General features: G+C 41.0%; 1 protein-coding gene across 2 annotated transcripts in view; it reads left to right on the top strand.

The window, feature by feature from the left end:
* LOC117821460 (transcription factor SOX-13-like) overlaps positions 1-23,792 on the top strand; it is a 66,124-nt gene that overhangs the window by 22,043 nt on the left and 20,289 nt on the right. For both annotated transcript variants that reach the window (XM_034695737.1, XM_034695746.1), the window contains exons 2-6: positions 3,090-3,253; positions 19,350-19,566; positions 19,684-19,786; positions 21,360-21,446; positions 23,064-23,236. In XM_034695737.1, the coding sequence (XP_034551628.1) occupies positions 19,351-19,566; positions 19,684-19,786; positions 21,360-21,446; positions 23,064-23,236 (579 nt within the window). In that variant the 5' untranslated portion in view covers positions 3,090-3,253; position 19,350. The remainder of the gene's footprint in view (positions 1-3,089; positions 3,254-19,349; positions 19,567-19,683; positions 19,787-21,359; positions 21,447-23,063; positions 23,237-23,792) is intronic.

Raw genomic sequence — 23,792 nt, forward strand, 5'->3', positions numbered from 1 at the left:
ACAGTCAGAGGGCAGAAGTGTCCCACTCCTGTGTCAATTAATTCCACACTGACTAAATGAAAGTGAGTAAGTGAATCAGCGTAATCATTTATTACGGTAACACCTACTGCTTTAATAGTTATCTAATAGTTATGCAGTAGGGAAATTGAAAGTAAGATGGAACTGTGTTGGAGTGTGTATTAGTGTGTGTGTGTGTGTGTGTGTGTGTGTGTGTGTGTGTGTGTGTGTGTGTGTGTGTGTGTGTGTGTGTGTGTGTGTGTGTGTGTGTGTGTGTGTGTGTGTGTGTGTGTGTGTGTGTGAGAGTGTGTGTGCACGCACTGGGCGGGCCTGTGTGGGGCAGCCCCTAATCTCCATGAGGAAAAAGGGGAGTAAAATGTCGTCTTTGTGATGTCTCTATCGCTCAATCGCCGTGCTGGATTTCCCAGCTCTGCTCTTTGTGCAGTGAAGAGACCAGTGACCACAAAACAACAGGGACTTATCCGGGCTTGTAGTTTCTGTGGTCACTACCCAAACACACACAAATACACACACACACAAACACACTCAACGCAAGATAAAAATCAAAATTAGGAAACTGAGTGTGTATTCCTGATGAGCCTATTCTTCAGTCTATGCACTATGTTGCTCAGTGCTCTTGACATCAAAAGGCCAAGAGGAGAGAGGAAGGAAAGGAGAAGAGGGCACAGGCTTTTGTGTCTCCAGTCCTGAGAGCTCATTCTCTAATGAGGCCCTGTCAGCACAGCCAGAAAGCATTGTTGGAGAGATGTGTGTGTGTCTGTTTCTGGGTGTGTGCTCGTGTGTTACCAATCTCTCCAATGTAAATTGAAAATTCTAATTCAAATTCTGTGTGTGTGTGTTTTGGGGTCAAACACACACACACAGAATTTGAATTAGAATTTTCACATAAATCTTTTGGGTGTGATCTTAAGAGAGTTAATCTTCTGATGGAAGGCCCTGAAGTTTGACTGAAAAACTGAACGTCTCTCAAAGTCTTGAAGGTGGTGCTCCTAAAAACAAAGTCAGCTGATGGAAAAGCAGAAAACATGAAATGTTACCAGATCTGTTTCAGGAGTTTGAAATGTTGTGTTTTATTTCATTTGGAGTTTTCTCAGAGTGGACTGTCTTTTTCAGCTAATAGACCCGTTAACAGCTTAGTGATCGGTTGTCAGAATCAATATTCAGACTGTGGACTCAAGTTTAAAGAACCTGACAGGAACACAACCATTTCAGAGCAGCTGGTGTTCTGGTTTAAAGGGTGACCTTGTCAACTGGCCCCTTTCAGACCAATGTATCAGTGTTTCTCTTGGTTACAGCAGCTACTGCAACACAGAAACACACTCATCAGATGTGTCTTCAGAAACGAATGAGTGGCAGTGAAGCTGCTCTGCTCCTTAGACGCAGCATTAAAGCGGCATGTTGGGCTGACATGAATGAAAATCATAAATTTATAGTAAGAATAAAACAGCTTGTTTATCGCATAGACTGTATAAAAGATGGACGTAGTATCCGTGACGTCACCCATCTGTTTCCGAAGCGCTGTTTTGAGGCCAATCCTCGGCAGGAGCCATACTGCCGCTGTTGAGCGATTGTGACGTAAAGAGGCAGGCTTTGAGCCTCTTAGCCAACAGCTACAGTGTTTCTGCCTGTCAATCAAGTCAGCTGTGCCTCATTAGAAGACTCGTAATCTCAATATCTTTGAAATTGCCGTGTTATGGAAAAAGTCACCCCCGTACATTGTGTGCCGATCGAGAAATGAGCTATCCAGACTACACTTGTTTTTTGAACCAGGCTTTAAACATGTTTATTTCTGCTGTAAAGATTGGCTTTTTTGAATTGGTGTGTATGTGGTTTCTGGTACTTCTGGAGCCAACCTCAAGCGGATCCTCGATGAACTGCAGTTTTTAGCACATCCGCATTGGACTCATATTTTCAGACCGGAGGTTGCTTCTTGGTTTATCGTCTTTGCGCAGGGTTCATACAACCAAATTCTTTTGCACTTTCTTTGTGGAGCCCAATGAAATAAGATACACACACATACACACTCTCGTACATACACACACAAGTTCAACAAGCACTCACAGATGAGGTTATTACACTGTGAACATAGTGTATTTAATATACTGTGGTTGATTAAAGGTCCTGTGAGGAACTTTCAGTTGGTGTTGATTTTGGCGCCCCCTGTGGACAAAATGATCAACGCTGATTTAGTCCTCTACATGTGTATTTAGTGTTTCTTGACCAAACATCTCACCCTGATCGCTTTAACCAGTCAGTTTTATCAGACACCAAGATTATTTGCAGAGGAAGTGGAAAAAGGCCATATCAGTGGCATTCAGGTATCCACCTGGTCTGACACCTACCCCCCACCAGTGGTCTCAGACTTTAAATATAACTAGATAGAAGTATTTACTGTTCTTGTTTGCTTTTATAGGCATTAAAGAGACATCATTATTAATTTCAGTCAGTTTCACAATCAGATAAAAAATCCCTTCACTGCAGCTTTAACTATAGAACGTATCTCAACTAACTTCAGATCCATAATTTACAAAGAAGGAAACTTAAAGAAGTCCACATTGACCTGTGTGGCTAAATGCTGAATTCAAACCTCGGTCATCTCCTCTGAACTATAACTTCAACTTTTCTGGCTAAAGACATTTATCTGACGAGTGCTGATTTACATTAAACATCATCTGCAGACCCCAAACTGACCCAGACTCACAGTGAGTTCTGAGAAACATGAGACTGCATACTTAGTCAGCTGTCAGAGAAAAAGTGAACCTTCTCTCTGTATGTAAATGTCTCAGAATGTATCAGACTTTCATTCTCTGTTTCATTGTTTCTGGAACAAAGCATGGTTAGATGGCCTCAATGCTGACTTACCTATTGTGGCTCTATGATTGTGTCAGATAATCAGGAACTTGCCATGCTCTCTAACTCTTCATTTCCAGTGTGTGTGTGTGTAAAACTGGAGTTTCCTGTGCTCTGGGTTCCTCTGAGTGTTTATAAATCTTAACACATGCTGCATGTGTAGTTTTTGAATTAAACTCAAAGAGGAAAACAAGATTTTAACGTTTGGCTCTTTTCAACAGAAATCGTCAGCGTAAACTTGGACAACAGAAGCTCAGCGCTGAAGTTATAGACAATTCAAACCTGGAATTCTTCCTCCCAGTCAGAGAGGGAAGAAAGTCAGGACCAGGACTGACTCACCGCTGTGATCTGAAGAACCTGGTGGCTGAAGAACACAGTCTTTCTGGTGAGTGAGAATCTGTTGATAAAGAAACATGCATTTTTTTGACAGATGTGTTAACTTGGCAGGATTTGGGAACCCATGGTCAAATGTTTAAATAAGCCACATTGATTCTAGCCTGGTGCTTGTGCACTGGGACTAAAACAGTGCCTAATCAAGCTATAACTGTAGCTCTGCATAAACATACTGGATGCATCTATCTAATCTTATATTTAATCAGCCTAGCAACAATTTCAGTTCTGATTTTCGTTTAGATAATGTTTGCTAACAGGAAATATGATATTTGTCAAAGCTAGTGAACTCTCAACAACCAGTACTTTTTAACCAATATTGTGTTGTTGTTTTTTTTAAACATACTGTTCAATGGGGACCCTGTATCTACTGATACTTAAGTCTGAGTATTGAGAAAGGAACTAACTTTAAGGAGTTCCAGGAACTCAGAAAACAAAAACTCTGACTTTGTAATCGTCAAACAATCAGGATACTTGGGAAGGTAAATGTCTATTTCTTTTAAACCTTTAAGACCTAGACCATCTTTGGGGGCGCCAGACTCTCCTGAATTTATTTCGAATGTACTGAATAAAACAATAAGGTATCAATGGAAAGCCAAGAATGTCCACTGTAACTGAGTTTTTAAAGCTTGTTGATAGGATTAGCGGTTCAAAAGTTATCAAACATTTAAGAACAAGTAGCCGCTGGCTGCTGTCGAGGTCTTTGCGGGCTACCAGAGCATTGGGCCAAGTCATAGTATCTCAACTCTTGTACATTTTTTAAACATGCCTGATGTCCTACATGATTTTTACTTTACATTTTGGGGTTAAACATTATAACTTTTACCACAATGCAAGAATGCTTATTTGAAGGATGTCTTGGAGGTCAAAGTTTGGTTAAGTTGAACTAAAGGCTGTGACCCCGGGTCATAAACCAGAGCAGCGTGTATGGCTACATCCTTCAATGAGTACAATGTTCAAACCAAGGTGTGCTGCCCCAAAGTTATCAAAGAATAAAACCACTGAAGCAAAATAATTTTAAGCAAGTGATAAAGTATGTCAAAGTAGCGTGATTAATACAATTTCAATTTTGACTACAGTTTGAGCTTCCTATCAACAAGATAATGGAGATAAAAGATCACCACTCCTCCTGCCACGCTGCACTCGGGAGTACCCTCCTTTCCTTCCTTCTCAGTACAGCGTGGGCTCTGGCCCTCAAACTGCTCTCTCTTCAACTATTGACAGTGAGAAGGAGAGAGAGCCGAGCCACAGCCAGGACCAGACTGGCACTCTGGCATTGTGGGTATTTTCCTGGTGAGCCGACGCTCCTGGAGACCAGTAGGCTATAAAACGTCATCATCGGGAACTTAGACCTCAACAAAGTTGAGGAGGAGGAGGTGTGTGTGTTAGTTAAGCAGAGGGACGGAGTGAGCATGAGGAGAGAGAGGCTTACGAGTGTTAATGAGGTAATGGTTGCCGGGTTAAGATGTGCAGCATGTGGTAAAATACAAGTGCATCAGACTATTTGCTTTTTAATAACACAGCGTAAAAACACAACAAACATCTGATTATTGTTTTTGTCTGAGCAGCCGTATGTCAAACACAAGGCAGCTCCTGCAGCTTAATGTGACGGTAGTGTTTTTGATCCACCCCTTTAATCATATTAGCACAGCAGAAGCTTGTGCACGTGCATTCAACTCATGTCAGAGCAAAAGGAAAACTACCGATCTGACATTCGAACAAGGCAAGACAGTTTAAAGTTTCCGTTTTCAGAGATTGAAATGATGTATCTTAAAATATGGTTTCTGACTAACTCCAAAACCAGATGAGCTGGAGCCAGAGAGAGTATGAGTGAGAGGATTTAGTTCAATAGTTATGTATTGTGACTAGAATTTGATACTCCTGTACCTCGCAATTACAAAATCATAGAAAACAGTGTTATCAGTGGAGTCTGATCTTAATATGTTGTCCACATGTTGCCTTATTTCCATGTTTTAACAACTCGGCCCTGTTATACCCGCTTCCCCTCACATTCAGCCCCGCTACGTCCAGGAAATCATAATCAAAGTTTGTGGTCCTGAAGATGCTCTTATCAAACTGCTATCACACCTGTTCGCGGGTTCGTGTTCGATCGTTATCATGCATGTTGGAGCTGCAACAACGGTTACCTGCGACAGCATGCTAATTATGCAAATGAAGCCTGTGTTCGGTGGGATTTGAAGAGGCTCTTTGTACTCCCCCTCTTGAGAGGAGAGAGGGGGGCATGAGGAGAGGACAGGGGAGGGGTTTGCTGGGTCGGAGGTAAGAGAGGAGTAGAAAAGACCAGCGTTTATGGTGAGGGAGAACCGGTCATCATGACTTATGTCAGCAGCTCTGTTTCAGTTTGGGAGCACTGCCGGATCTCCTCACCTCTACTCCCTCTCAACAGGTCAGTATCAGAACGGACGGAGGGATGAGTGTTTGCTTTTACGACAGTTTACTTTTCTGTTTTTCTTTAATAACTTGCAGGGCTGCATTGGTTAATCAGTAAATCCATTATTTCATTGAAAAAAAAAAAGGCTAAATATGAAGATATAATTTCTGTGATTCAGGTTTTAACTTCTTCAGTGTGATGCTACTGTCGTTTTCTGAATGAAATATTTTGTTTTGAAAAGTGTAGGTTGGATAAACAAAGCAATTTGAAGACATCACTTTGGACTTTTGAAGTTTTTGTTAAATTTCTGAAGCTAAATGGATTGAATGATTGATTAAAAAAGTACCAAGAAGAATATTTGATGATAAAAAAGTTTGCTTTGCCGCCTCAGTGATGTGTTCTAAAATAAGTTCTTCCCAAAGTTGAACTAAGTTTATATATGCAATGTCATGAATTGACATTGCTCCTGTTTCTCTGACTGGCTGGATCAAAGCTTGCTGATTTACAATCAGAGGAGAAGATGCAGGTTAGCAGAACCCGGATGAGTCACAGGCTAAAAAAAAGGAGATTGTAGATGAGATGATGAGATGTGGTTTCTTTCTGTGATGTTTCAGTTTGCTGGAGGCTCTCGTTGTGATCAGCCTGAGCCAGGCCCTGTGAGCAGACAGCCACTATCTGGCATGGTTGGCTGGATTGTTTTATCATCCCTGAGTAAATACTGCTAACTGTGAACATTTCCCCAAACATTTGTTTATGCATTGGTTCACACTTGTCTTAACACGACTGCACAGCAGGTTGGAAACCTACTGTAGCAGCTCTGCTGTGGACAGCTGAATGAGCTGTGAGAAATCTGAGAACAGTTTCTTATTCAGGGGCAGGAGAAATGACAGTGGCAGAAGAATATGCAAAGATCTGCATGTGAGATGAATTTGATGTGCGTCTTAGTTGTTATTGTTTGATGGGCTGTTGTGCTCCAGTCAGCTGACAGCCAGAGACGTCTTGTGGTTTTCTGTCTTTGCTTGTTCCTGCAGGGAATCTTCTGCCATTACAACTGTCAGTCTCAGTGCTCACAATGGGGCGTCTTTATTTGTTTATCACCAAGTGAACCTGTTTAGATGTTTAACACTTTATCCTGCTGCTCATAACTGTTGAGACCGGCTCCTGGCACTCTGTCTCTGTCTGTTGTGCTCTCTGCTATTCTGCCTGAGGCAGGAGTTGGAGAGCGACAAGGACGATATAAAACCAACAAGCTCCTGTCGGGAGGGGGAAGAAAAAAAGCTGTGAGAGAGGCTGAGGAAACAAAAGAAGAGAAGAGAAGAAAGAGAGAACAACAGAAGGGATTTGCATCGCCAATCCCTCAGGGGGAAATGTTGGGTTTTACGTGTAACAACTTGTTGGGTAACTGAGGTTTTGTGTGAAGTGATTCTTGTGTCGTGGGAAGTGTAGAGTTTCAGGGTTGTCAGCGCTCACAGGAGAGGAGCTGATTTTTATCTGAGCGCAGAGGCATGTTCCCTCCGTCCACTGTCATCCTCCATCGCCCCCCTGTAAGTACTCAGAGGGGGACAGCACAACTTTAATTGCTGCTGGACTGTTTGCAAGTCACATTAAGCTGCTTTAAAGGGTCAGTCAACACAAAGTCTTACTGTAGAGGTAAACAGATAGCATACGTTTTTTGGTTATAATTTCCACATCTCTAGTGTTTCGTTGGGTTTCAATTGTCAAATTTCAAAGTTTTTCCCCTTTGGAGAGTCTCTTTGACTGATGTGACAAAGACTGCACTTTGTTCATCATTCATGCCATTTATCAACACTCATCAGATTTGAAACTTCATCATTGATTTAACTAACCACACACCGTGTTAAACATGGATGTAGTCTCAGTAACGTCACACGTTGGTTTCTGGAGAGGCGTCATGGTGCGTGAGTAGGCTGTTTCCATATTTGAAAACAGATTTTCAAAGTAGTTCAGCTCCATCTTATTGTTACAAATAAAGAAATGAGCGATAGAGATCAGAACTATTTTTTTGTACCAGGCTGTAAACATCTTTATTTCTGCTGTTATATTTAGTATTTTAACGTTGGACCTCATGGGGTTCATTTGTTATTAGAGACCGCATCAAGTGAACACTAGAGGAAATACAGTTTTTATTAAATTGTCTCTATTTTTCAACACAGGAGGTTGCCGCTTGTGCACAAGATGTCCTCTGAAAAATCAGCAGGCACCATCAGTGCTTGGAAAAGAAAGCCTGAAATAACACGAATAAGAGGAAAATATTTCTAAGCAAATTTTTTATCATGCATTGAAGCTTATGTGCAGACAGCTGACCTATCAGATGGAGCTTTGGGTTAGTGTGTCGTGCATCCACATTATTTAACACGACTCATACGTGTTCTTCTGCCTGCAGCACACTGATCAGCTGTTCGGGTCCGCAGCCTTCTCAAGAGACAAGAGTACAACTGAACTGAACAGTGATACATTATGACATACTAATTGAGTAGAGTTTACAGAAGAACTACACTACCAGTCAAAAGTTTGGAAACACCTTCTCATTCAATGGTTTGTATTTATTTTAATTATTGTAAACATTGTAGATTAATACTGAAGACATCAAAACTATGAAAGAACATATATGGAATTATTGAATGAACAAAAAAGTGTTAGACAAAGCAGAATATGTTTTATATTTTAGATTCTGTAAAGTAGCCCCCTTTTTCCTTCATTACAGTTTTGCACAATCTTGGTATTCTCTCAGTCTGCTTCATGAAGTGGTCTCCTGGAATGGTTTCTAATTAACATGAGCCTTGTCAAGAGTTCATTTGTAGAATGACTTGCCTTCTTAATGTGTTTGAGACCACCAGTTGTGTTGTTCAGAGGTAGGGTTAGTACACAATGGATAGCTCTATTTGACTACTGTTGTAATCCAGATTATGGCAAAACCAGATTATTTCATAGTTTTGATGTCTTCAGGATTAATCTACAATGTGGAAAATAATTAAAATAAACGAAACCCATTCAGGGTTCACACGCGTCCTGGAAAACCTGGAAAACAGTTGACCAGTTTTCCAGTCCTGGAAAACACCTGGAAAATGGGAGAAAAAGTAAAATGTCCTGGAAAATCACAGATTGTCCTGGAAAATTATTCCAACATGACTGCATGCGACCTGACAAGGTTAAAAAAAAACACATCCCCATTCAACATTTGTGGCCATTTTTGTCATTCAGTTCTATTTAGGTCAATTTAAGCACTGATCCTCTGATCATTATTATTATTTATTTATTTCAGTAAGGCAGCTTCCAGATTCCTTTGCTGGCTCTTTTGTTTTTTACTTAGCTCATTTTATATTTCTTTAGAAAAGAGAAAGCTGAGATGAGAGTTGCCCATCATTGTTACTTGGTTGCACTAATAAAGTGAAGTGCTGTACATCTGTGGTTGCATTGTTCTATAATTAATTTGCCATAATTTTTAAGTATGTAAGAGATGATTTCATGGATAGCCATAGACTGCACGTCTTTCAATGTAGACTTCCACTGAGAGGAACATATTAGACTATTTAGGAACTAAATTAGGAACTCAATTTAGACTGTCATACCAGCTTGATCATCACTGAAAATGTCCTGGAAATGTCCGGGAAAATGATCTCTGGAAAAGAGTGGGAACCCTGCCATTGAATGAGAAGGTGTGTCCAAACTTTTGACCGGTAGTGTAAACTCAGTGGACTGAAGGAAAGAGGGGAGAGACCTCTGTGCTAACTGTAGAGCAGGAGAGATCTGAAGTTACCTGGAGGTATAGATGTGGAAACTTTGAGCCCATGCACATGAACCGAGAGAGCTACTTAGGGTGCACTCACACTGGGCCCAACTGTCCAAGTGGGACTAAGCGTAATCAGGCCTACCTTTTGTGCATATGTCATCATCTAGTAACACGAGGTGAGAGTCTAAGTAAAATAAAAATAACAAGATGTTATTCATTGCACTGTCATGAATGCACAAAAAGGTGTAGTCCTGGAATAAGCGATCAGGCTTTTTGAAAGATGTATTTTAAGGGAAAAAAGAGTCCTGTACTTAGACAAATATGGTAATTATTTATCATCTATATCTATTATGCGAGGTGGCGATAGGAGCGGTTGCATCATTATGTCATGTCCACCTACCCTTGCTTTAATTCTGGCATGATCAACCTTACAGAAGCCGACCTCTTCTAACTCTGCCAAGGCCAAGGAAGTGTAGCGTGTGCCTGAGCACGGTTCAGATCACTCACACTGGCCTTTGGGGGTGAAACATGCCTGGGCATGGGATTGATTGCCTGGTGTGGGTGTGCCCTTACTGTCATGAGCGGCACTTGGTAACGACAGTTCATCATGACCTTTATGAATCAGAGGATACCTGTGGCTCACGTACAGCTGCAGTCTGCATCGCTCACCGTCTGGTTGTTTTACTGACTTTCTCCAATGTTCAGAATTTAAATTAGAAAATCAGAAAAGCCAAATGGAGGTGCATCTTCAAAAGTGAAGATGACTCATAGGATATATCATAAACCTGAACATCAGATCAGTGTGCTGCAGGTGGAGGAACATTTGTATGTGATGAGAATAGTGCAGCAACGAATGAGCTTCCTGAAAAGGTTGTAAATAGAGGATAGTGTTTGGGTTGGAGTTCTTAAAATCAGCTGAAAATGGACTGCAGCAGTTTCCATGCCGGGTGAGCTGATCACCATCCTCTGAGGGTAATATACTGACTATTGACAAGTACCTCATACAACCACACTTCAAAAAATCCAAACTATCCCTTTAATCTAATCTCCTCTGCACTGTCACCAGTCTTTAAGGATGTTCCTAACAGGTGTGTGTTCATCTCCTAATCATTCTTATCAGACATCATTGAAAACAAACTACAGAGCAATTTATTCCCTCTGTGATCTGAACTCCCCACTACAAACAGTAATATCCAAGAGTTTTTCTTTTCTTCATCCAAAGAAAGCAGCTTCAGAAGTCTGTAATTATCTGCTCTGTTTTGCTCCGCAGCTGCCCTGAGGTCTGGTTTTTGTGATTTCTTAGCGGCATGTAGTGAGCACCTATAAAAGCTGGACAGCACTGTTGGTGGTCTGAAAACAGGCCTCAATCAGATAATGTTGAAGGAAGGCAATGCTATTTAAATCATGCACCACATGCACTACATACATCCACAAGGTCGGGTTCCACATGGGTGCAGTCAGCTGCAGAGAGGCCAAGTGTGTGCTTGAGTAGATGAAGCCGATGCAAAGGAAGCCATAACCTTGACTGGTTTGCATTGTTCCCTCTAAGACTCTGAAGGCATTGTTTGAAAAAAAACAAAAACCTTTGTGCTTGTAAAACACACACACGCACCTTGACGCATTCCTTGCTGTCAGCAGCTCTGTGGGTCGCTGAGATTCTGAGCATACCTCTGCTGTGGGTTACACACACATATACTCACTCACACACACACACACACACACACACACACACACACACACACACACACACACACACACACACACACACACACACACACACACACACACACACACACTCTGTGCAGAGGCGTGTGAAAGCCACCTGTGGCAGCTCTACAGCCCAGCCTGTGTGGAACGTGGAGGGGAGGCTCAAGAATAACTTCCAGCGTGGGACAAAACTCACACACACACACACACACACACACACACACACACACACACACACACACACACACACACACACACACACACACACACACACACACACACAATCAACCCCTTGCTGATGGGGGCTGCTGAGATGTTGTCTAAACAGCTTCTAAATCTTCCCGTCTTCACCCCTCCATCCTCATTCCTCTTCTCTACTCGGCAAAAAACACACCACACCTGAAAATAGCAATCAGACAGGATTAGGCTCATACACATCCTTAAGGGTTTTAGGCTGTTGTTAGCTGATGCTCTGACATGTTAAGATGGGACACTAAAATTACAGAGCAAACCAGATTTCTTTGTTTGTTTAGGAAATTTTGAGTTTTTGACCTGGGAACAAGGCGGAATAGAAATATACACACACACAAACACACAAAACACACACAAATGACTGAGTGTGGTATTGTGTTCAATGTCAACAGTAGTCAAGCAGGTGCACCAGATGAGTTCGAGTGCTGTTGTTGGCCCTGCTTGTAGTATTTAATGTGCTGCAATGCTTTTTAGTTGCAATCAGCTGTGTGAGATGGTTTGATTATGACTCAAAAGGGTAAATACACAAACACACACTGTTTGTGCAGGTTTAGAGCTTTGGCTGTCAAGTGGCACAGTGTTGAAATGCAGTTTTAACAGTATTATGCATTTGGCAGAACCCTGGCAGTTTTTTTGTTTCTTGTGGCTTGGTTGAAGGAAGCACTCCAGTTAATGTGGCTCCAGTTAATGTTGGCAAAGGTGTATACCTGGTTCATTTAATTAAAAGAAACTGGGCAACAAGCAGTGAGAGCAAAATGTAAGTCCATCACTTTAGTCTTGTTTATATTAGGGATGGGCATTTTAAGCCAAAATAATAATAATGATAATTTGAACAATCACCCACATACACATACACACACACACCCCCCTGTCCCGTTAACAGCCCATTTGTGTGGCAGTTGCATTATCCAGCAGCAGGACGAGGTGCTGCTAGTAGCGGCACTTACAGCGTCTGTCTCGATCTTTACGCTGGTGTTTCTGTGATGCGGCGTGGCATGTATGTTTACATTTTACAGCCATGCTCAGTCTGTGGAAATACGTATGTTGTAGTGACAGATTCAGAAACGGAAAAAAAATTGCTGCGTCTGTCTTGAATGTTTCTTTTTCTTTTGCTATTTAATGCAGTTAGCATTCTTCTTCTGAGGCTCTATAGCCTCCGTCTGGCAGGAACACCGTATTACAACCAAGCGAGCCGGATACGGCCCTGGTGGTAAAGCCTTCAGCAGTGTGCCTGCCCCCTGGTGGCTGGCTGCAGTATAGGTCAAAAAAATCTGAGCAGTCAAACTTTAAAAAATAAATACACGTCGTATGAATGTTTCTCTCATCCATATGCTCTGGTGATATGTAGTTAGTATTTGACTGTTTTGTGTCCAAGGCTTCTTTTTTCTGAAAAGTTTCTTTTCCGTTAGTTATTAGAGTTTAAAGAACGGGCTTTTACTTCCGGGTTTCCTTTGATTCACAGCCGCCGTAGAGGGAAACTTCAAAGGACACACAGCGTCTTGTGACGCTATGCTGTAGGGCGGAGCTTGTTACAGTGGCTTCACAGGCTCTGGCTGCACAATGGCTTCGCCCAGGAGCGGGATTTTTTGGCTTCAGAACAGTACAACGGGAAGAGGCGGAGCAACGCTGCAACAATGTATTTTAGGTGCTTTTATGAATCAGCAAGGGGTAGGGATGTAAGGATACACTCAATCCACGATTAAATTTGAATCCTGATTTTTGGTTCACGATACAATTCACTCAGGCATCTCTAACGTTTTTCATGAAAACTGGATTGAACTCAAAATTTAAATAACTATTATTTTATTTCAATTCTCAGATATGGACAGTTGCAATATATATTTTTTCTCTTATATTTCTTTGTAAATAAAGTAATCCGTTTTCATTTTTAAGGTGTGTTATAACTCAAATAAAACCACTGCACACTTTTTTTCAGCACCTTGCAAAAAAACTCAAAATGACCGTACAAAAATACCGTTTTGGAAAATTTCAGAACAATTCTAAAGAAATGGAAAGTGAAGGAATCCCAAATGAAAGTATGAAATATTAAAACAAATAAGGTAAATAAGGTCAATCCCTTTAAATCAACTAAAGTGCAGCTTATGCCCCTGGCTTGGAATTGACATGTTTTTCTTCAGGAATATCAGGGAAAGCCAAAATGCTGCCATACCCCAGACTTGATCCTGAACTGCTCGGTCTTCACCTGCTGCCGCCAGCGAGCAGCGAAAGAGACTTCATGATGTTGAACAAGCAGAGTGAAACGCAGATAGCGCCTTCTACTATAATAATATCGCAATACAAATTTTGTTCTGTCTTGTGATATATCCTTACCACCCTAGGCACAGGCAGCTGGTGAAATGTCCAAATATGCCAGAAAAGTCCCATTACACCAAGGGACTATATTTAGATGTGGTGCTACTGCATACTGGAACATCCTAGCCAACTTAAAGCAATAGTTTGAATTGTTTTGTTTGTATCTAGTGTCACAGTCGCAACACACATATGGCATTCATATGAATACCTGCTATTTTAAGGCCTAACAATGGCTAACAATTTACCAAGAGATCTGGCATTCCTCCAGCTAAAGGTAATGAGAGGAGAGCTAGCTATCAAACATGGATGTAAACAAAGTGAACAATCAGCTTCCTCTGAGGAGGAGAATGCATTGAATGCGCCGGTTAGGTCCCAGGGAAACACACAATATGTTTTGTTGAAAAACAAAGAAGGTAAACATTGCGGTTTACTTGCAAGAAATGTGCACACCTTTAATTCTAAGAAGGTTTTTAGAGCAGAACAATAGATTGATTGTGCCAAGACGTCAACCACAAATCAATCAGACTGTGACTTACTATTGCTTTAGTCCAAATCTCTCTTCCACATTTCATGTTGCTTGTTTTGAAGTCACGTATGCACTACTTGATTTGTTGATCACTTCCTGTGTGGATTAAATGTATCTCTGCGTTTTAGACAATCAGATGGCCTCTGCTGCGGTAGCTTCACATTGTGATCTAGGCACTTAGCTGTGTTTTATTGGTGCAGCACATACACGCACACACACACATGCATATACATCACAGAGGGTTGGAGCCTTGGACCCTGGCAGACAGGTGGCTTTGTTCAGAATCACAGTGTGCAGGCTGGGAGAGCTGGGTGAAGGGGAGGGGGGGAGGCTCTAATCATTATCATGCTTTCCGCAGAACGGTGGCGCTCTGCATTTTTTACCGTGTTCCCGAGTTGGTCGGCACATTCCGCTGGCATTGTTATCCGGCCTGTTTCCTGCGGCCGGCTGCTTTTGTCAGCCTCTCCCCCATTGTCCCAGCTTCCTTTGTTCCCCGGCTCCAACAATGGCTTTTTTTCTGCCTCTTAATATATATGTGCACTTTTTGCCCTTGTGTGTTCTGTTTGTTTTGTTCTGCTGTCTGCTGTGTTTTTCTTTCCTCCTACTGCAGAGTTGGGAAATAACACACACACACACACACACACACACACACACACACACACACACACACACACACACAAGCTTGAGTTGATATGCTCAAGTTCACTGTGGTTCAGACCGTTCTCACTAAACCTGTCCTCTCTTCCTTTCTTTCTCGCAGAGGCCTTGTCTGTCTGCCTCCCTGTAACCTCCTATAATTCACTGTCTCACACACACACACACACACACACACACACACACACACACACACACACACACACACACACACACACACACACACACACACACACACACACACACACACACACACACAAACTCATTTCTGGCTGTTCTTTGAGTGGTGGTAACAGAACCACGAACAACCTAATGTAAGTAAAGTGAGAGAACCTGCCCAGTCAAGGATTGGCTTTTCAGACATGTCTGTGTTTCCTGATATAAAAAGTGTTTCAGAGAATGTTTGATGCAAACAAAATAAAAAGCTGAGGGGTCATCGAGAGAAGGTGTCATCACTTAGTGCATATAGCAGGATCAGGATCACAAGCTTTATGCAATACTGCAAATTCAAGGCACGATACTTATGTGCCACCTTCAGTAAGGATGTCACAGAGGTGTTGTGTTGGGACCAATTTTTCCCACCGCTGTGCTTGCCTGAGAGGTAGTAACAGAGGTGTTGTGAACAAGTGGAGCAGGCGAGATAGAGCAGCCCTGTGTGTTTACACATTGAGCCTCTTTGCAACTCCATAACATGTTGTTAAATCAGACACTAGGACACCAATACTGCTCAGTTGGGGGATCAATATATAAGTGCAAAAGTGTGTTGATGGTGGAGCTTCGTTATGGTGCTGTTACAGACTCACAGTTTACAGGGTATACAGTAGCAGACAGTGGTCCACACTAAATTGGTTGACCATTTACCGTAATGTTGCATATTGTTTGTGTTTAAAAGACCAATTTTGTGAGTCACTTCATATATGTAGCCATGTAAATCTGTACAGAATTAGCATAGACTGTATAAAACATGGACATAGGGTTGCAAAGGGGTGGAAAATTTCCAGCAAATTTCCATGGGAAGTTAAGCTGGGGAATTTTGGAAATATTCCAATTTGGAAACTTTCCATGGGAATTTATGGGAATTAACTGGGAATTGAGGTTAATTTAATGGAAAGGTATCATATCCAAGCATAAATATTTGTACTGTTATAAGCAGATATCCATCCAAAATAATACAATTAAAACAGATTTATTTGTAAGTAGAACTTTATCAAGTGTTAACTATTTTATTGAACAATCAATTCTTTCATTGAAGAACAAAAAAATGAATGTTGAGTTAAATATTACTCATCCCCCTGACCCAACCCATTCAAAAATTAACAAAAATGCAATCCCAACAAAGTCCCGTTCTAATGGTAAATGAAAAGAGACGCTCTCCCTCCAGAAAAGTCCCATTCAACATACAAATAAAAAAGCAGTGTGCTATGTGCATGTGATTGAGGCATAGCATAGATATTCAACTGTACTCTCATGAAATCTGGTTGTTTTAGTCAGGATTATGCTAAAATATATTTTCCCCAACTATATGTAAGTTTCCTATTAAAACAATTTTTGGGGGCGCCAGACTCTCCTGTATTTATCTTGTTTTACTAACCTATTGAAGCACTCAGCATCAGATGCCATACATCATTTTATTCAGGAGAACCTTATCTTTCACTGTGCTGCATTTAAAGTACCAGTTTTACTTTAGTTTTGTCTGATAATGGATGAAAAACTGAAGTTTTTTAAAAATCGTCTGGAAATTTAGGTCATTTTTTACTGTGAACTCAGACAAAACATCAGGAAGTTTTGTTTTGTTTCATTAGAAATTTGTACTTAGGTGTTTTATTAGACTTCCAAATACATTTTTGTCACTATCAAACCTTTACTGAGCAAGTTACATCCATTTGCTATAGTATTTTCAAAGGCGTTTTTAGTGGAAAAAGCAGGTGTATTCTTATGTTTGATTTACTGACCCTGTAGATGTGTCCAAAAAGGGTCTGATAGTAAGTAGAGATGTTATTATATGATACATTAGGACACAGAGGTAAAAGTGACTTTTCGGATAAATACATTCTGATCATGAACACATGCAAACATGGTAACAAATAGTGGAAACTGTCTTCATAAATGAGTTTAAATACACTTAGTGCAAATAAACAAATTGCAAATTATTTTCACTAACTCTGAACATAATGAGAGAGCTGTAAATTATTTAGTAAAAATGAGCATAATGTGCAGATGATCTTCACCAATTATACACATAAATTACAGAAACATATATACTATATATGTCCTGGAAAGGATCGATGCAGCTGCTGCACTCCTCCTCTCTGCCCCAGCTGTGTCTGCGTCAGAATCAGATGACTCCTCGGCAAAATTTGATAAAATTAGACACAGTGCCTCTTCTGTTGTGTACCTTCGTGTTGTCATTATTATTTTGTGTCGAGTTAGTTCAAATAACGTGCTAATGTGTTTGATTTTGCTGGCCGGTTTTGTATACGGATTCTCCGTCTTGTTTTCTGCTCTTTACATTGAAATTTCCCCCAAAAAACACGTTCATTGGTGGAGTAGATCGTTGTCATGGTGAAACACATCCTGGACATTTACATTTTGAACCAATTGATACACAGGGGTGGTACTAAGCATCTACACCCATTGCCAATTGGCTCAGAGGAAGAAACTAGGTAGGTTTTCCTGACGAATCAATGCTGCTAAATGTGATGACGTCATCACGGTCACCACGCAGCCTCTGAATATGCAAATGAGACAAATGTGCAAAGCTTGTTGATAGGACCAGCGGTTCAAAAGTTATTAAACATTTAAGAAGAAGAGCTATTTGTGGCCACCGGCGGCCGTCTTTGAGGGTTAGAGCCAACCTTCAATTCAGTAAGTTCCTGGTGTATTCTTGTTTATTCCCATACATTCCCATTAATTCCCATGGAAAGTTACCAATTTTGCAACCCTACATGGACATAGTCTCAGTGACATCACCCATTGGTTTCTGAAGCAGAGTTTTTAAGCTCATCAAAGAAATGTTCGAAGTGCTGACTCAACCTAACTTTTGGTCAACCTAGCAAGAGTTAGGTTGGCTTTCAGCCTCCTAGCTCACAGCTTCAGTGTACCTGACTGTCAGTCAAGTCAGCCACACCCCTAGTTATGCAAAACTTGTAACCTTAATATCTTCAAAACTAATGAATTATAAAATAACTCACCTCTCGTACAGAGTGTGTGTATAGCAGGGCTGTAAACACGTTTATCTCCGCTATAAAGATCGCCTACTTTGAATGGGTGTGAATGTGACTCTTGGGCTTTTGTAGCCAGCCTCAAGTGGACACTCAAGGAACTGCAGTTTTTAGTATTCCTGCATTGGCTTCATATTTCAAGACTGGAGGTTGTGGCTTGATAATTAGCTCATAATCCACAGATGGAAGAACTATTTTACCTCAGCTGAGAAATTCCCTTTTTCTGCCTCCTCATCAGTAACTGGTAAATTTGTTTTTATTGGTGTCATTTTTTATATTTTAGCAAGAAATCTGAGGATTCATTGTGAAATTAGGAACAGAAAATACTGGTCTAACAATGATAAAGTAACCACTTGTAGTTCAGAGTTAAATAACTTTGAAACTGTTGGATGGGTTGCCATCAAATTGAGTACAAAAGGGCACCAGTCTAGTAGAGCATGCATCCTGTGTGCAGCGGCTGTTTTCCTTGTCACACTTGTCATTGGATTGATTTCCCAGCCTGACAGTGTTCGGTGCATGCCATCCCCCCCACAACATCTCCTGCCTGTCCCAAGCTGCCCTGTCAAATAAAAGCAAAAAAGCTCAAAAACATTTGGTAACAAATATTCAAGGTCTCTAGATGATACATTTTCATGACTTCAGTTGTCCTCTGATGTTTTTTGTCCCCTGTTGCTCCACTGGTAGGGTAATTGTTCAGCTGCAGTGGGTAAAATGGCAACAGGTGTTTGGTGGATTGCCTTTAACGTTGGTAAATATTTAATGTCCTGAGAAAAAACCTTTCAACGTTATTAGCTATCTTTTTACAGAGAGCCATTTCAAGGACAAAGAGAGTTATTTTAATACTTTGGTGAATGAAGAAATACCTCACATACTTGACATTTCCATCAACCTCAGCTTTACTGGGTGTTATGCATCGTGCTTACTGAATGAAGAATCCTTGAAAAACAATATTTTTGCAAATTATCAGCATGTTGGTGTTTCTTTTATGAACACAGGGCTGATTTTAATATTAAGCTAAAAAAAAAACACCTGTCCTGATGGCGTCCTTGAAAATGTTTGTTGAATTTGCACAGCTTCATAAAGCCCACAGAATCGTTTTGTTCTACAGAAGTAGATTCAACTTGTTATCTTGTATCTCTGTCGGTATCTTGATCTCTGTCTGTGCTGCGGATGATACCAGCAGCTACCAAATCAAAAGAAGCATGGCATGTGCCCAAGACTCACCACACCCATATGACACCTTCTTTTGTGGGTTGTGTGTTTATCTTCCAACAGAATGGTTGAGCCCAGCCCTCCAGCGCTGCACCTCCTCTCTGGCGGGGATGTCAGCATGGCGGATGTAGGTGTCAAAGTAGAACAGGAGGAGACCAGTGGAGCGGGTGGAGTCATTACCGCTGTGGATCCTCTTAAAACTTCTCCCTCACGAGATTGGTCAGCGAATCATCCACTGGAGGCCCGCCAGCTGACCCCACCACTCTCCTGCTCCCCCTCGGTAAGGATGGTGCAGAGGGTTTGACATGTTGATGTTGCAAAAATGAAACATACTTTTCAACGTCCTGCTTTGATGCTTTGTCAGTAAACTATCACTCATTGCTCTGCGTCCTAACAGGAGGGCTCTCCAGGTAAGGAGCTGCTTCACAGGCAAAGCCCCCTGGGACTGAAAGAGGCCAGGGCACATGACAGAGCTGTGGGACATTCCAGCTTCAAGGAAGGTCTGTCCAAAGTCTAAACATCCATTTTCTGCTCTGTGGTGTCAGGACTAGTGTTCAGACACATAAGACATTGTACTGAGATCTCTACTGAGACAGTGAGTTAGTAGGTATATGTAGTTTCATGACGTCTTTTATATCAACCTAAAAATAAAGTAGAAAATCATTTCTAAGAGACGAGAAGAGACGTCCGCCTCATGGACTAAATCTTATTTCTTTTTAGTTAGCCTATCCACCTTTACTGTAATCTGATCATTAGTTATGAATATTTTGTTAGAATAATCTCAATCCAAGAAGTTTACGAGTCATGTTGAACACACCTTTTCTTTTTAAAGCTATATTTTGGCACTTTAGACTTTAATGGATCGGACAGCTGAAGAGAGACAGGAATCTCGGGGAGTAGAGAGAGTGTGGTTAGCCAATCACAGCACAGTATGGCAGGACTAGGTCAGAGATAATGTAAAGTGAGTGAGGGGTTATGCAGTTTAGATTCCTGACAGGGTGAGCAAGAATCTGATGATGGTTCAATTTACTTTGTAGTGATCAGCAGGACAGGATTTCCCTTTTTAGAGATGGTTGGACCCAGTAGCTCCTCAGGCTGCTCTCTGATGAGAAAATTGATCGCTGTTGTTACAGGGTTTTGACCAATCATTATCAAGTATTCTCAAAGCTGATTAATAACAGGAATTAAAATGAATCCTGTCAGAAAATAAGAACATTTCAAACATCTAACCAGGAGGAATATTTCAAAAGGTTAAATTAAACCTAAATACAAAATATGAATCACTATGGTGGATTGACTTTACAGATACAGCAAGAAAAGAAACAAAAAATCTGGCGCTGTCTTGTTGATGGTGTCATTAATTTACATGTCCAAGGGTTGAAAGTACTGAGGACCAATACAATTAAGAAATAAATGACTGATTGGATTTGAAACAGTGTCAGTATACCTCCCAAGTCTTTCTCCTTCCTGCACCTGTTTTATTTCCTTCTAGGGGGGTCTCTCTCTCTTAGAGTTGTATACAAACCTCCATACAATTTTCACAGCGATCACACTTAGATGACTCCATATCTTATGTATTTAAGTGCACTACATGCTGCTGCTATTCAGCTTTAAACAATGCAATCTGCTGGAAATCGATACGTGAAAGTGACAGTTTGTCTGCCGAAGCGAGGGTGTTGTTTGGGTTCCTGAATGGGTTCTGAGGGACGGGAGTTTTGTTCAGTCTTTCACATACAGGGTAAACGGCTGCTCCCTGACTCCCCGTGAGACTCCCCCTGCCCTCAAGTCTTTCACCAGTCGACACTCCTCGCCTTAAATTTTTCTCAAGTTCTCTCCACTCGCTGACCTTGAATTGTTCTCTGTCCAAATATTGATCCACTCAAACACTCAAAACTTCTCCCAGACACACAAACAACCTCTGCCCTTCTTCAATCAATTCCATTAGGAAGGCAGAGGAGAGGCTGAGAGAGTAGTTTGGTGTCAGATGGATTTTATTTGACAGAAAATATTTTTTATGCTATCTACTGCATCTCAGTGTGGTTCTGCTGAGCACCTGTTGTGTTCTGTTAACAGTAATGCCCACCATTGAGAAGCTGCTGAATGCTGACTGGAAGGAGAAACTTCTGGATAAAAGCACAGGGGGTGCAGGACAACTGAAAGGTCAGCTTACAGACACTACCAACATCTTTGTACCATTTATTTACCACTTTTAAACCCTAACTGCTGACATATTACTATGAGAATGTGCAAACATTTGTCTTGCTTGCTCGATTGAAACGTGTTCTGTAACACTTTAAAGTTATGCAGCTCGTGTTCAGCACAAGTTGAATAACTTTGCTGTCAAAATCATTAGTTAAATCTTGTGTTCCTTGCATCCCTCTATCCCTCTATAAACATAAAGCAAAATCTGAGACAAACAAGAGGGCCTCGAGGGATGCAGGACTAATGTAGTCCGCAAGCTGTAATTTGGAGGCAGAGTCTCATATACACAGCAATAATGGTTGTGCATTTTTTTTTCAAGGAACTGTTTATTTGAATTTTTACACTTACAGAAGATCAATATAAGCAATTAAAGCAACTGATGTTTTTAACTGTATAAGAAGAACAGAATAAGTGAATTTATGAAAAAAAATAAAAAAGTAAATGATAATAATTTAACATAAAAGATAAATAAATAAATATTTGGTTGTGCATTTTAAAATCGATACCTGTTATAAACAAAGCCTTGTTGATGTTGATGATGTTTCGCTCTTTTCTTAATAACTAAGAACTTTTCTTTAATAACGTTGATGTCCCGTTCTTTTTTCCTTTCTTACAGTCGGCAAATGAAAATTATTGAAATGATTATGAATTAAATTAGTGCTTCAAACACATTCAAACTAACTTTATCTACAAAGGCTAACTAAAGATTTTTTCCCCATGGAGGTAAATGTATTCCCTTGAAGTCCAAAGACAACAGTGATGTGGCCCTTCAGTAAACTCCCACAGTGTAAAGGCAGTGGCACTTCTCAGGTGTTGAGACGGTGCAATGAGACGTTACAACTTTAACTTTTTTAACATTTTGCAAAACAGTTTTCTGCACCTGACTTCAAATTTTACCCTTGTAGCAGACATGGCGGTTCTTTTGACCACCAGTTCAAGCTGCATCAGCCAGCTTGTCATGCTCCTGCTCGTCAGTACCCATGTTGGTCACTTTGTCTCCTCGCTGTATAGTCATGTGACAACGCATGCACACACACACACACACACACACACACACACACACACACACACACACACACACACACACACACACACACACACACACACACACACACACAGTCAGAGCAGCAGACGAGCGTAACCAAACAGACTTCAAACAATCATAGGAGAGGTTGTAGCGTTTTAGCGTTTACAGACACACACACATTTATTTAAATTGCAAATCGCAGCCTTTTATGCAGTAATGTAATTGCACATTCTCACAATGTAATTGCAATTACAATGAAATTAATGGTGCAGCACTTAATTTAATAAGGGAGACACCAGGAGTTATTCACTAGCTACTTCTCTGTCTATCTGCCTTTTGTTGTTTAGCTGATAGTGTTCAGTGTTTTTTTTAGATTTCTATCCATGAAACATTTGCCCACTGAAGCCAAAGTTGTTTCATGCAGACAACTTGTGTTTTACACAACTTGTCTGCTGACCTTTTACGATGCAGCCATGGAACAGTTTGTCTTAAAATGCGAACAGCTATAACCAGATTTCTAAGCCAAACTTTACCCCCTGACCCTCCAGGAACCCAAGAGTCTCTGGCAGAGAAGGAGCTCCAGTTGATGATGATGATCAACCAGCTGAGCGGTCTGAGGGAGCAGCTCCTGGGAGCCCACTCTGAGCAGAGGAACATGGCCGCCCTGCTGCTGGAGAAACAGCAGCAGCAGATGGAGCTGGCTCGACAACAGCAAGAGCAGGTAACAATCAGAAGTGTCTTATGGCTGAACTTCAGATTCTATGCATCAATTTTTATATCTTGAAAACAAATTTCTGTGTTAGCAGCGTTGTCTGCTGTGTTGAGAAAAAAACGTAAAGGGCCTCTCTGATCACACCGGAGCACAGAGGAAGGTGTTTCTGGTGTGGTTTTTAAATGTGTAGCTCCACAAAGACGAAGCATGTTCGGAATTAAAAGTGGTCCCTGTTTGAGGTGATTTGGAACAGTGAGATAATTAGAAAGAAAGCCAGAGGGAAAAGACATGAGTTGGCAAAGCTAAGGCTTCTTTACAGTATTTTACAGTAGTAGTGTTTTACAGCAAAACAATTTAATTCATCGTGTTTTTCGATCTATTCCTCACTCTTTCTTGTTGTCTCTCATTTTAAATGTCAGTAATATTAGCAGTCACCCTCTTTCCTGCTTACATTAATACGTATGAAATAGGTGTGTACTTGTAGACAAATGTTGCAGCAGCTCAGAGGTTTGGGAAGTGTTTGATTCCACAGAGCTGCTCTTTTTATTTGCCACTGTGACATAAT

The sequence above is a fragment of the Notolabrus celidotus genome, chromosome 1 (genome assembly GCF_009762535.1).
Source record: "Notolabrus celidotus isolate fNotCel1 chromosome 1, fNotCel1.pri, whole genome shotgun sequence".
Taxonomy (NCBI): domain Eukaryota; kingdom Metazoa; phylum Chordata; class Actinopteri; order Labriformes; family Labridae; genus Notolabrus; species Notolabrus celidotus.